Source organism: Caloenas nicobarica, chromosome 24, assembly GCF_036013445.1.
Source record: "Caloenas nicobarica isolate bCalNic1 chromosome 24, bCalNic1.hap1, whole genome shotgun sequence".
NCBI classification, from domain to species: domain Eukaryota; kingdom Metazoa; phylum Chordata; class Aves; order Columbiformes; family Columbidae; genus Caloenas; species Caloenas nicobarica.
In genome coordinates, this window is record NC_088268.1 from 675348 (window position 1) to 690339 (window position 14992).

The 14992-nt window shown below is 49.6% G+C and overlaps 1 protein-coding gene across 1 annotated transcript; it reads left to right on the top strand.

Moving 5' to 3' along the window:
* Window positions 1-11599: 11599 nt before the first annotated feature.
* LOC135998014 (olfactory receptor 6F1-like) lies at window positions 11600-12580 on the top strand. The gene has a single exon (XM_065651039.1). The coding sequence runs from the start codon at window positions 11600-11602 to the stop codon at window positions 12578-12580; it is 981 nt and encodes a 326-aa protein (XP_065507111.1).
* The last annotated feature ends 2412 nt before the right edge of the window (window positions 12581-14992 follow it).

The window sequence follows — 14992 nt, forward strand, 5'->3', positions numbered from 1 at the left end:
TTCAAGTTAACAACTCTTTGAGCCTGGTAGTCCAGCCAATTTTCTTATCTTATCAGCCTCCTAATGAAGCCATTCATCATCAACAAGTACAGAAGAGGGTGTCAAAGGTTCTTTCAAACTGCAGGTACACACCTCCCCTGCTCTTCCCTTCTCCACAGTGTCTCTTACCTTATGAGAAAGCAATGAAGTTGGCCCTTGGCTACACTAGATCTTCAGCTCAGAAGCAGCTCCAAAGAGAGGAGAATCAGCCCTGGCTCTCCCAGCAGAGCTCACTGGCACTGGTCTCACGGTTGTCACTAAAGGGAAGGAGGAAAGCTCTTGACTGCACTGTCTCCAAGTTGGACCTTAACTCAGGCAGACAAATATTCAGGAGGGGAGATGGGCTCACAAACTTTATTCGCTATTCAGAGCCCTTCTTGGAAAGAGGGTCTCTTCTGTACGCCCCTGTGGGACAGCATCAGGCTTTGGAGGATGTGTCCTCAAATCCAAAGTCTCTTCCCTCCCGTGGGCAGTTGCTGGGCACTCAGACTGAGATTCCAGTGTGGGACGTGATGGTGCCAGGGGCTGAATACCAAAGCAGCCATCAGTTCTTTGGCTATCCCTGTGGAAACCACAGGGTCTGTCCGTCCGCTCACAGCACAGCAACGTCAGACTCCATGTTCTTTTCATTCAGTACCTGTTTATTCCTGTCTCAGCCCCTGCCTGACACAGCATTTGATCAATGGGCTGCAAAAATATATTTGGCATTCGTTTGTGTACAGGAGGTTCCTATGTTCCATCCCAGACACCATGGACACTGCATTGGATATAGATCGACTCAAGGATGACTTGCATGAGGTTGGCAGGATTCCTCACCCTTTCTCCTTGCCTATAAAGCAAACCCCATCCCTTTGGACTCTCTAGCAGCTGTGTCCTGGCCTGGAGAGGCAGCCAGACAGGGACTGCATGCCATGCTAAGGCACTTCCAATATTGTTACATTTAATTGAACGAAGGATCTAAACTTCAGTGAAACCATCCTTGTTGTGGCCTGAAATCAGCAGCAGAGGACTGAGACTTTTAGAGGAACAGGAAAAGGAGGGCTCAGGAGGCAGGGGCAGAACTTCTGGAAGGATCTCTAGCAGCCTCATACACACTGGCATGGAATCGTGAACAAATTGTGCTCCCATGTGCTTTCACACAAACATAGCTACTCACAATGGGACACAAGGCAAGAAAATGTAGGAGCACAACCAACCATGGACTCTGCAGAGGACACTTCGGGACAACCACAGCAGGTGATCATTCTGGGGAAGGACAAGGCCCCAGGCAAGTCCATGGCATTGTTTGTGTGCTGACAGACTGTGCAGAGAGGAGACAAAATAGGTCAATTGTTTTTCCTCAGGGCAGTGTTAAGCAAGATGTGGTCAAAACCAGCAGCACAATGCATACACCTGGGGAGGCAACAACAAGTGACAACTGGGGTGAGCTGAAGAGGGAAGGAAAGAGAAGGACATGGCATGTCCTCATGTACAGGATTCTTTGGGAATTCAGCTGAGGATTCCTGGAGCTTCTTCCTGAAGATGACACTTCAGCTCCAACTGAGTATCCCAGGCTGACACCGCTTGCCTGCTATAGACCCATTCAGCACTAGAGCTGAGTCATCTACCTGCATTGCTTCATTCCTGCCCTAGAAATCCTGAGGCCTTTCATCCCAGGGATCAGAAGAAGCTTTTTATTGAGGAGCAGACATGGCACAAACCTGGAAATGAAAAGGCAGCAGTGTTGGAAACAAAACCACAGCCCATATAAATAGCTGTGATGGTTTGCATTCAAGATGAGCTTGTCAGAAAATTGTTACCTTTCCCAAGGTGCCTCTGGTCCTGTGGCAATGAAGGGCAGATATAAAAGCCAGCTGAATTCTCTGCTTTTTCATCCTGAAGCCCCTTCTCCTCCTCTTCCAAAGTGAGATCTCTCCTCAATGCACCTTTCAGATGATGTCAGCTCTGTCCTCTGCTTGTGCTTGCCATGGGAGAGAGAAGGGACATGGTCTACTTAGAGAGAGGCTAAGATGAGGGCTCTGAAAGCCCAGCTATGCAAGCGTAAGTCTTTCCTCTGCACATCCCTGAACCAAACCACCAATTTTCAGCCAACCCTCCCAGTTTACAGATGGTGTTCCTACAGAAAGTTGTGCTCTCTAGGGTCCCACAGCCTGCAGAGCTCAAAATTCTGGTTCAGGCACACAGGGCCTAACAGACCAGGCAAGGTTCCTTGCACATTCCTCCTGCTTGAGACCAGGGACAGAGACATTGACCCTCTCCATCGCTTTGGCCACAGAACATATTCTCACCATGCCCAGAGACCAGAGCCTCCCCTCCTCCCACACAAGACCTGCACCACTACCACTGGGTTGAATTGCCAGCATCTGGGCACACTTGTCCCAGCACAGGTATGGTGGGTTGACAGAAACCACTTGACTCCTTGGCACCAGAGGATCTGGTCCTGCCCAAACAAAACCCGTACATTCTGTGGGAGGAGAGAAGGTCCCCATAGTGCACAGAAACCACTTGACTACAGAAATGGTAGTCCTGGTGCCATAAAAAGTCTCCAGCATTTTGGGGACAAGGGTGGTTGTGCAGGAGATCTCCAGGAAGGAAAGTCTGCCAAGGAAGAACTACGTCAGGATCCTCACGGGCTGCTCCCCACAGTGACAAGGATGAGGCCATTCCCACCATTGTTGGGAGACCCATGGAGAAGACAAAGGCAAGCAGAGCCATGTGCTACTTGGTGAGGTTGCCCTGCTTAACTATATTTGTTCTTCATTCAGGGCAATGTACTGCTCTCTTTGGAACAGCTCTGTCATGTCCAGAAGGAATCAGCTACCCAGGCTAGAGAGAGGAACCAGAGGTGTGCTGGGGTAAATCCCTTGTGTCTGTTGGTGCCAGAGGAATAAAAGTAACCACTGCTACAAGGCAAGGTAACCACTTGAGTGCAGATGAGAGTCTGGCCCTGCCAGGGCTGAGGAGCAGGTGGCAGACCACACTAAAGAGAACATGGCAGAGCTCTGACAGACATTTCTGGTTTCTTGGAATGGACCTTTGCCATATAAGGGCTGACTCCCATTGCAACTCTGGTAACTCCTGGGGGCATTGGTTTCTTCACCGCATCATTCCAAACTGTATAATTGGAATGTCCACAGAACATTTTAGTGTCAATAACAATGTTGTGTTGAGATCTCTGTGTGTGTCCTTGGGAAGGGAAAAAACACTGGGTGCTGATGTGCTTTCACAAGAGAGATAAGCTCTGATGAGACACCATCGAAGGTGAGCAGCTCTCTGGAGCATTTGGAATCAGTTTGCTTGTGACACCATGAACTCCCTGTGCCGTGTCCTCATGTGAAGAACCTACAGCTGTCACTTTGCCTTCCTAAAAGGCAAAAAGAGCTCAGTATTCTTGGCAGGAGGAGGACAGAGGCAAGAGGAGGACAGAGGCAAGAGGACCCGGAGGTGCCGGTGCCGGTCGGGCGGGGGAACCGCCCCGGGGTCGGACGGGGCCGGGCGGGGCGAGGATGCCCCCGTGGCGGAGCGGCAGCGCCCCCTGGCGGGTCCGGTCGGGACTGTTCCGTGCCCCCGCCACACCCGCCCGGCCCCGCCCGCGGCGGTTCGTGTCCGGCCGCAGCCCCGGCTCCTCTCCCCGTGTCTCTCACGGCGCAGTAATACACCGCCGCGTCCCCGCGCCGGGGCCGGGCGATCCACAGGACGCTGGACCGGCGGTCTGCCGCCACCGACAGCCGCCCCGGCGGGTCCGGCACCGGCTTATTACCAGTGAAGCCTGTTACAATGTGATGGGGAGCCTGGTCTGAAAGCTGACGGTACCACTGAATATTCGCAGTCCCCTGAACGTCCGGGTGCGAGCAGTTGATGCTGATGCCCATGCCCTCGGTGGTCTCTGCTGACAGCTCCTGCCGCACCTGGGCTGTGCCCGCAGTCACTACCGAGGAGAAAAAGAACAAAAAATACCTCAGTCCTGGTTTCTGCCCAGGCTTGCCTGCTGTTTCCCAGAACAAATCTTGCAGAAGGAGAGAGGAAATCTTGAAGAAGTAATGGTGGAGAGAGGGGAAAGAGAAAGAAAGAAAGAAAAAGAAAGAAAGAAAGAAAGAAAGAAAGAAAGAAAGAAAGAAAGAAAGAAAGAAAGAAAGAAAGAAAGAAAGAAAGAAAGAAAGAAAGAAAGAAAGAAAGAAAGAAAGAAAGAAAGAAAGAAAGAAAGAAAGAAAGAAAGAAAGAAAGAAAGAAAGAAGAAAACAGAGGATGGAATGGCTCCATTAATTATATGGAAATACACAGGTGAAAGGAAAGAGTTTGCCAAATAACAGAGATAAGAGTTTTCTGATGGAATATGGAATGGGAGAAGAGGGATGGGTGGACGCTTTGAGGACGGAGATCCGTGAGGAAGCCAGAGGGGAAGACAGCATCGAAGGACCTGCGGGGAGACCCCAGGATCAGCCCCGTCCTCCACGCACCCAGGAGCACCGTGGCCAGTCCCGCCAGCCCTGCGCCCCGGCACCGCCGCATCCCGCCGCTCCGCCGCCCGCGCCTCGCTGCCCCCCGCCAGCCACGGCTCCTCTCCTCTCCTCTCCTCTCCTCTCCTCTCCTCTCCTCTCCTCTCCTCTCCTCTCCTCTCCTCTCCTCTCCTCTCCTCTCCTCTGCTCTCCTCTGCTCTCCCCCGCCAGCTCCGCCCCGTGGCTGAGTCCTGCGGCGGTGCCGCTCGGGGTCTCGCCCGCCCTCACAGGGCTCCGGAGCTATGCAGCACAAGTTGGGCTCCCGGGAAATTTACTTTTCAGTTTGTCCAGCAAGGACTGTGCAGCATAAATAAGCCCGCACAGCGCCAGCTGCAGCCTGGGACAGCTGCAGAGCCCTGACCCAGGGAATGGACCAGCTTCCCAGACCTGTCTCCAAGCTCAGGGGCTGGAAACAGCAGCCACTGATTTCCTGCGGTTGGCAGTGAGGAGGCTGAGAGCCTCCCTTCAGCTGCCTCTGTGTAGCCCCAGCACAATGCCTGAAAGTTGTGTTGTGGCAGAAGGTGTGTGAGGATTATTGTGTCCATGGACGTGAAGAGGTCAGGGTGGGCAGGGAAGGGGGGAAATCACCAGGTCAGAGTGTAGGTGAGAAGAGACTTCCAGAAGTCATCTGGATCACCCCTGTTCTCAGAACACATCCCGTTAGATCATGTTGCTCACAGTCACATTCAGTCCATTCTTGAAAACCTCTCAGGATGGAATTGTACAAAATCCTGGGCACTTCCCCTCCAACTTTTGGGCACTTCCATCGATTAGGTCCATCTTCTTCTGTTTGTCTGAAAAAGTAGTTGTAGAAAGAAGGAAATTCTCCTCTGACACCTCTCTTGTCCAAGATGGGCAGGACCAGTTCTCTTAGTCTCTCCTCGCATGTCACGCTCATCAGCCCCCTAGTTTACATGGTGGCCTTTGTTGAACTCAGTTCAGTTTGTCGATATCATTCTTGGACCAGGGACCACCACCCGGATGCAGTACTCCAGATGTGATCTCGGATGTGCCAGAGGGGCAGGATCATTTTCGCAACAATTTGAGTAACACAGTTCAGGATTAAGTTGGTCCTGTTTGCTGCAAGTGCACACTGCAGTTTCATCTTCACCTGAGTCTCTCTTAAAACCCCACATCATGTTCTGTGGATCTGCTTCCCAGGTAGCCAGTCCCAGCCTGTATGAATAAACTGGCTGTTTTTTTCCTCATATGCAAAGCCTTGTCCTTGCTCTTTTTGGCATTCATGATTCTCCAGTAAGCCAATTTCTTCAACCTGTCCAGGTTTTTTAGACAAGAGGCATATTTGATAGTTACAGTCTGTTCTCCACTTCTCATGACTCACGGCATTCATGAAAACATCAAACAGTATTGCTCCTATGACTGACCCCAACCACTTGACCCCACTAATACATGTGGGGCAGCCAGGCCACTGTGATCACAACTGTCTGAGCCTGGTAGTCCAGGCAACTTTCTACTCACCTTATCATCCTTCCACTGAACCCATTCATCTCATAGTTGGTCATGAAGGAAGTACAGGAGAGGATGTCAAAGGTCTTGTTAAGCTCTAGGTACACAAATCCCCATCCTTCCCATGTCCACAGTGCCTGTTACTTTGTGAGAAAGCAATGGGTTTGGCCCTCAGATGCACTAGAGCCTCAGCTCAAAGCAGCTTCATGGAGAGAGGAATCGGCCCTGGCTGAGCTCTCTCAGCAGAGCTCTCTGGCGCTGATCTCACCGAGGTCACTAAAGGGAATGCGGAAAGCCTTCAACTGCACTGCCTGTGAGTTGGATCTGAGCTCCAAATGACAGACATTCAGGAGACGAGGCTTAAAAAAAGTACCCATCAAGCACAAACCTTGTCAGAAAGAAGGACAGCAGCTGAGTTTTGGGGATTAATTCCCTAATCCAATGTCATGGGCTGTGTTCCATCCAAGACCCATTCAAGAGTGCATTGGAAGCAGATTCACTCAGGCATCACCAGCACAAGGTGGACAGGATTCCTCAGCCTTCCTCCTTGCCCACAGAGCAAACCCTATCCTTTTGAACTCTCTAGCACAGGGGAGAGCAGCTGCTTCCTGGCCTGGAAGATGCAGGGAGGGGAGATTGCCAGCTATGCTGAGACACACCCGATGTTGTTACACTGAATTAAACCAAGGATCCAAACTACAGTGAAACCATCCCTGTTTAGCCTGAAATCAGCAGCAGAGGATTGAGAGCTTTGAAAAGACAGGAAAATCATAGCTCAGGAAACAGGGGCTGCATTTCAGGGCCTCTCCCCTGGACAGATCTCCAGCAGGCTGGTGCCATCAGCACTCAGCTTCACTCAGCCTCCTTCTGACCCTGGGACCCTGCTGCTCTGCGCTGCTCACGGACAGAGCAGTGGAGAGTGTCCTGTCCATGAGCAGCACATTCCCTCATGGTGTATTACACACAAGGACATACACACACATGCAGACTCATGCACACTAGCAAGGAGTTATACACAAATTTATGCTCCCACATCCATCAGCACAAACCTTGCTGCTTGCAAGTACACACAGGAAAAGAACACCTATAGCAACACCATGAACCATGGTCCTGGAGAAGTTCATGGACTCTGCTGAGGACCCATATGGACTGAGCAGTGTTGGGCAGGATGGCATCAGAAACCAAGCAGCACAACACTCAAACCTCAGAAGAAAAAAAAAAAGGATCATAAGGGGGAGCTGAGGAGGGCAGGAAAGACAAGGACTTGACACCTCCTCATACACAGGAGTCCATGGGCATCCAAATGAGGATGGTTAGAACTTCTTCCTGACAACGGCATTTCAAAGACCCCCAAGAGAGTGTCCCAGGCTGATTTCTTGTGCCTGTTGTAGACACATTCAGTATTTGAGTGAAGTCTTCTGCTATACTGCTGACTTCCTGTCTGAGGAATCCTGGGGCCTTTCATCCCAGGGATCAGAAGAAGCTTTCATTGGAGAATGGGCATGGCACAAACCTGGAAATGAAAAGGCAGCAGTGTTGGAAAGCAAAGCACAGCCCATATCATTAGCTGTGATGGTTTGCATTCAAGATGAGCTTTTCAGAAAATTGTTACCTCTGCCAAGGGTGCCTCTGGTCCTGTACCAGGGAAGGGCAGGTATAAAAGGCAGCCCAAGTCCCTTCTCTCTCATTGACTTCTCTTGCCTCCTTCTGCTTGGGAACCAGGTGAGTCTGAACCCCCTTCTCCTCCTTATTAAACTTGCCATCTCTCATCGATGGACATCTCTGCTCATATTTGATGTGTCCTGTCCTGGGGTTTGCATCTTCTTGTCATGGGAGAGGGAGGGGGGAAGAAGGTCTCCTTAGAGAGATGCTGGGACATGGCAGAGGGGGCTTTTGGTTTACACATTAAGAGAGTGTCTCCCAGTTCCAGGCTGCTCCTTGTAGGGTGATGAAGACCATATTGCTCCTGGTACAGCTTCTGGCTCCCACTCAGTAGTGGCCTTGGTTCCTTTCTGACAGGGTAACCAGGCTGCTCCTCACCCACTCTTGTGCTCTGCTTCCTCCCTGATTCTCTCCCAGGTTCACTTCCACCCTCAAGACATGTCCTGCTACAACCAGTGCCTGCCCTGCCGGCCCTGTGGCCCAACTCCACTGGCCAACAGCTGCAATGAGCCCTGTGTCAGGCAGTGCCAGGACTCCAGAGTTGTCATTGAACCTCCTGCTGTGGTGGTGACCCTGCCTGGCCCCATCCTCAGCTCCTTCCCACAGAACACAGTTGTGGGCTCCTCCACCTCTGCTGCTGTTGGCAGAATCCTCAGCTGTGATGGAGTCCCCATCAACTCTGGCTGCTGTGACCTCTCTGGTATTTCCAGCCGCTACTTTGGCAGAAGGTACCTGCGCTGATAAAGATGCTGGGAAAGGCCCAGGGAGACACCTTGAGGAACTGAAAACATAGTGCTGGGCAAAGGATCAAGATTTTGGATGTGTTTTCAAGTATAGCTGAATGGCTTTGCCTGTTGTTTCTTTGATTACTCCGGTTCCCCTTGGCAATGAGGTTCCCTCAGGGCCATTCTGGTGGTGATCATCTGTCTCCTCTCCCTCTATGGGGCAGGCAGATGAACATTATGCATGAACTTCTTCATGACCATGAATGGCAGACTTTTGGATTCCTCTGGGGATTCCTGCACTGTTGTTCTCCACTTGCAGTGACTTTGTTTCCCTCTTTTGACTCATTAAAGTTCTGCTGCATTCAAGCTTGGCCTTGTGTGGTCCTTCCCTCTCTGGACACTCCCCAGACTACCAAAGGAGAAGGAGTTTGCTCTGTGGTGGAAGGGGGTGAGGGCAGAATCATAGAATCATAGTATCATAGAATAGTTTGGGTTGGAAGGGACATTCAAAGTTCTTCTTGTCTAACCCCTTTGGAATGAGCAGGCACATCTTCAACTACATCAGTTGCTCAGAGCCTTGTCCAGCCTGGCCTTGAATGTTTCCAGGGATGGGGCATTGACCACCTCTCTGGACAAAATGTTCTAGTATTTTACCACCCTCATTGTAAAAAATTTCTTCCTCATATCTAGTCTGAATCTCCCCTTTTTTAGTTTGAAACCATTCTGTTGTATCATGCCCGTCTAAAAATTCTGTGTCCGTCTTTCTTTTCGGGCCCGTTAGGTGCTGAAAGGCTGCAATAAGGTCTCCTCAGAGACTTCTCTTCTCCAGGCTGAACAACACCAGCTCCCTCAGCCTGTCCTCACAGGAGATGTGTTCCATCCCTTTTGATCATCTTGGTGGTCATCTTCTGGACCCTCTCCCACAGGTCCATGTCTTTCCTGTACTGAGGGCTCCAGAGCTGGACACAGTGCTGCAGGGAGTGTCTCATGAGAGCAGAGTAGAGGGACAGAATCCTCTTCCTCGACCTGCTGGCCACACTTCTTTTGATACAGCCTAAGGTACAATTTGCCTTCCAGGTTGCAAGCACACATTACTGGCTCATGTCCTGTCTTTCCTCTACCAGTACCAAGTCCATCTTGGCAGGGCTGCTCTCATTCCCTTCATCCCCCAGCCTGTATTGACACCAGGTGTTTCCCCAACCCAGGTGCAGGACCTTGCACTTGGCCTTGTTGAACATGAATATTTCCCATATTTCCTGTGTGCCTGCAAATGGCTACACAAGACAGCACTGAGTTTCTCACAGTGTTCACATACCACAGCAGGCAGGGGGCAAACACGCAGCCTGACAACCACTTTAGATAATTGCATTGCTGTTCTTTAACTGACCTCTGTGAAGAGAGAGCTTTAGTTGTCTGCAACTGTTCTATGAGATTCCTCAGAGATCAAACTCCCTGTGGTATGCAGAGGGAAAACAGAAAAACTCCTCAGTGTGGCCAGCTGGAACTTCAGTCTGGTAATGAGGTGAGAGTGATGATGTTCTTGTCCTAATGATGCTGGTGACTTTCTGATATGTGCTCTCCCCATAATCAGATAAACTGCAGAGACTTTACACTGTGTCACAGTGTTACACACAAGGCTCCACTTTATGAAAGCACAGTGGTGGCTGTGTGGGGAAAAGAAAATGAGGAGCACAGGCTGTCAATACCTGCCATGTGGATGGAGATGAAACAACATCAGGCAGTTGTGTACAGCTTGAAGTGAGTCAGCAGGGTGAGAGCTGTTCCTCCATGCTTCTCCTGACATCACTGCATCCACAGCTCCTCCAACAAATCAACCTCTTTCCAATGCTCTCCCTTGGCCAAGGAGAATAAGTCTTCATCTGGAGGATGGTGCATGAAGAGATGTTTGGATCATTTGATTTGGCTGAGCTGGTGAGTGAACCTTGCCCAAGATACATAGCATAGACCTCCCATGCCTTGCATGTTTAAGGAGAGCCATATTAAGAAAGATTTCTCTGCTCTTTAGCCACATGCAATTTCTGATATGTAAATTCCTAAGGAGGAAGAAAGGAGAGAAAGACATCCTTCAGATGGTGGTTCAGCTCCATCTGAGACACCCACCTGAGGATGAGATCTGTTCTCCCTAGAGAACTGATCAAGAATTCTCCTTTGTCTGCAAGGAGAGCATAGATTATACCTTGCATTTCAGCTGGCTCAGCAGAGCTACCCTGAATGGGATTCAAGCCAGAGGATTTTGCCTTCAGTTACTGAGTCATCCAGTTACTAGCCAAGTTGAGATGTCTGACTTATTCATCTGAGCCTCTCACTAGACTCCTGCCGTAGTCCTTAGAGACAACCTGGCACTTCTTTATATTGGCTTTTAGCAATGTACATAAAATAAGATGAGTCATCTCTCCTTCGTGCTTATTGTCTGTCCACTGACAAAGAAGGAGGGTAAGCTGAGGAGCTGAAATACGAATATTTCATTGAAGGTCTTTCCACTTGGTCATCAGAAGTCCTTCCCCTGATGCTGAGATGGCAAAATTACAGAGAGGTGAGTCTTCTCCCCAGCAGCTGTGCTGAGAAGCAGGTGTCAGTGGAGGTAATGGAGGTATTTGCAAAAGCTTCCTCTGCTGAGACTTGGAAGAAAGCAAATACACAAGATCATGAGTCCTTGAGTAATGACTATCATACTGGCAGTCTGTGTCAGTGTCATCTCAGTCAGAAGCCCTTGTGATAAACTGACTAGAAGAGGTGAGAGAATATCTTCCAGAGCCACATTGTCATGACAGTGTTCTGTTCTCTCAGTTTCATTTGCTGAAATCACAGCTCAGTGCTGCCTGCCATGAAGAGTGCAGGTATGTAATTCCCTTTCCTCACTGCAACAGCCTTTCACATAGCTGCAGACCTTTAGCCTGCTGTCCACAGTTTTCTAAATGAGATTTTTATCTCACAGAAGTGAATGCAGTCCCACTGTTCTAAAGGAGTTGCCTGTACTTTATCTGATAAATAATTCTCCATGTTCACTTGATGGTTGAGGTCTGACTTTCAGGGTCAGATCTGATTGTCCAAACCTCTTCCTGCAGCACATGATTTCCCTGATGATTTAACTTAGAGTAGATGCTGTTTTCCCATGCTACGCACTGACGACTTTTTCAGGGATTATGGTTTTGTTTCACTACTAGTAGCATTTGAAGGACCAGCACAGGCATGAAAATGCTCACAGAAACTTTCCTGTCTTTGCAGAAGGATGCTAATACTTGGGAGGACACAGCAAATGTGACAAGTGTGGAAGAGTTCATCCTTCTTGGCTTCCCAGGCACTTGGCATTTCCGGGTGTCCCTGGTGGTGGTATTTGCACTGATGTACTCTCTGGCAGTAACAGGCAATGCATCCATCATAGCCCTTGTGTGGATGAACAGCAACCTCCATACCCCAATGTACTTTTTCCTCTGTAATCTCTCCTTTCTGGAGATCTGGTACACTACTGGTGCTGTTCCCAAAGCCATAGGAGTCATGCTGGGGACTAGCCAGACCATCTCCTTCAGTGCTTGCATCTTCCAGTTGTTCTTTCTCCTCTCTCTAGGCTCCACTGAATGTTTTCTTCTGTCTGTCATGGCCTATGATCGGTACATAGCCATATGCTACCCCCTGAGATACAGCTCCCTCGTGAACAGTGTCCTCTCTGCTCGGCTGGTGCTCAGCTCCTGGCTGGGAGGTTTTCTGGCCATCTCTCCGCTGGCCTTTCTGACATCGAGGCTGACATTCTGTGGGCCAGATGTCATAAATCATTTCCTCTGTGATATAGATTCCTGCCTTGCCCTTTCCTGCAGTGACACACGGTCTGTAGAGCTAGCAACCTTCCTTGTCTCCATTATTGTTGTGCTGGCCTCCTGTGTGATCACCCTGGTCTCCTACATGTGCATCATCTCTTCCATCCTGAGAATCCAGTCAGTCCATGGCCGGAAAAAGGCCTTTTCCACTTGCTCTGCCCATCTCAGTGTTGTCACGATCTGGTATGGCTCTACCATCTTCCTGTATGTCAAGCCATCAGCCCAGAACTCCCTAGATCTGAACAAACTCGTAAATACCTTTAACACAATTGTAACTCCTTTGTTGAACCCTTTCATTTACACACTCAGGAACAAAGAAGTGAAGCAAGCTCTTGGGTGGACTTTCCAGAAAAAGTGAAGTGGCTTTTCAAAGGGTCTCAGTGGGAGCAAACAGATTCACCCACTCCTTCCTATGACTTCCATCCCACAGAAGTTTCTCACCAAAGCGCAAGTACCCCTGGACATCACAGGGAGTGAGAAGCCATCATTTCCCCAGTGAGCTCATCTCACTCACCTCACAGCCACCTTAGGCTGGGCTGAGCCTAGATCCTAATGCTCCCACCTCCCTCTGTTCACTCCAGAGTTACCCAGAATGCCTCACTGTGCCCTGGAGACCAGCATTTGGAAGGGGTCACAAACACCAACTGGAAACAATTCTCCAATGGAACACTGCAGGGGTGGTCCTCCCACAGGTTTGTATTCCAGTTTTTTGGGTGCTTCATTTTATCAGGGACTCGTATGAATCCCCTAGAAAGTCCCAGCACCTGGCTCACTGCTTTAGGAAATGGACATGTATTTCTCTGTTTAATCTGACATTTTCTGGATGCATCTGAGCCCCATCCTTGTGGCTGTTTCACAGAATCATGCTCTGGTTCAAGAGAAAATTTGGCAATGTCTGGTATGCCTACCTACAGCCATCATTCCTTGCAGAAGACAGTCCTTCCCTCTGTCCAGTATCTGAATGTATTTTTCAAGTTTTAATTAAAAATATGCAAATCACTATGCTTCATGCTAGATGTGTCAGGGCATTTCCACATCTAAAACCTCACATCAGTTTTTAACAGTCCCTTGTTCCACTCATTTTGGGCTTTGTTGTGGAAACACTTTAATGTGATTGCTAACGTCCCCAAACTGCAGAGCTGTGGAAGACTGGCTGGTAGCAAATCTCTCTTTACACTCACTGGGAGGTCATTAGCACTTTCACAGGTCACTTGCTTTTCCCCTTCTGATTTTCATTTCAGAACAGGCGAATCATGTTCTCAAAGCTCTTCTTTCTGCACACTCACAGTGAAGGGAGTTCATGTAAGCACTTCATAACCAGGAGGTATCAACTTGGCAGATACACCTTTATCAGCAGTGTAGGATTGATTTCACACGAGTGTAGAGTTCTCCAAGTGAGATGATTGAGTCTGGACTGAACATCTGCTCCTCCCTTCTGGAAGCAGTGGTGCTTCTGGGGGCAATTCTCCTGTGTCCACCAGTCCTGGGCACTTGGCTCTTAGTCCTGCAGCCAGGTCCAGGCATCAGTGTCCAAGGACGGGCTGACACCCACCCTTGTCAGCTGTGCTCTCTTTCTCAAGTGGCATTTGGGAAAATCCCTGGGATATCCCACTGAGGCTGGAAAAAGAGCCTGAGCCTGGATCTGTCCTCAGGTAGCCATCATTGCTTTTCAGTGTTGCTTAAGAATGATGTTGATTTTGATGGAGAATTTTGTCTGTGGAGTGATGAAGCCCTCTGCAGCTCTGAAGAGCAACCAAAATCAGGGCCTGATGTCCAAGGGACCCTAGACACAGCAGACTGCAGGAAACTGGGGACTGCTGTCGATTCCCCATCAACCCTGTCTATAGTGCTCTGAGATAAAAAGGAGTGTGCAAAGCCTCCAGTAGGGCCTGTAGAGCAAACCCACATCAACTGGGAAAGGCAGGCCACCCTGGAACAGCAGTAGGACAACAACCAAGCACCTTCAGCTTTCTCAGATGAAATGCATGATTCACTGGGTGGTATTCAGCTGGAAAGTCAGCACCCTCCAGCTGAGCTTTGACATGCAGTGCTTGGGTGGGATTGCCGGAGGACAGCATCACAAAATCATAGAATCATAAAATATTTTACATTGGAAAAGACCTTTAAGATTATCAAGTCCGACCATTATCCTTGCACTGCCAAGTCCATCACTGAACAATGTCCCTATGCAGCATCCCTATATGTGACTCAACGACTTCCTGGGCAGCCTGTTCCAATGCTTGATAACCCTTTCTGTGAATAAATTTTTGCTAATATCCAATCTAAACCTCCTCTGGCACATCTTGAGGACATTTCTGCTGTTGCTTATTACTTGGGGGAAGAGACCAACACCCACCTTGCTACAATCTCCTTTCAGGTGTTTGTGGAGAATGATAAGATCTCCCTTGAGCTTCCTTTTCTCCAGGCTAAACAGCCCCAGGTCCCTCAGCCACTCCCCATCACACTTGTGCTCCAGCCCCTTCACCAGCTTTGTTGCCCTTCTCTGAACTCCCTCCATCACCTCAAGTTCATTCTTGTCATGAGGGGCCCAAAACTGACCCCAGGATTTGAGGTGTGGCCTCAGCAGTGCCCAGTCAAGGGGACGGTCACTGCCCATGTCCTGCTCGCCACACTATTCCTGATACAAGCCAGGATGCTGTTGACCTTCTTGGCCACCTGGGCACACACGCTGGCTCATATTCAGCTGCTGTTGATCAACACCTCCAGGTCCTTTTCCACCAGGCAGCTTCCCAGCCACTCTTCCCTGAGC

Coding starts and splice junctions, on each gene's coding strand:
- LOC135998014 (XM_065651039.1), top strand. CDS start 11,600: ATGAAAATGCTCACAGAAACTTTCCTGTCTTTGCAGAAGGATGCTAAT.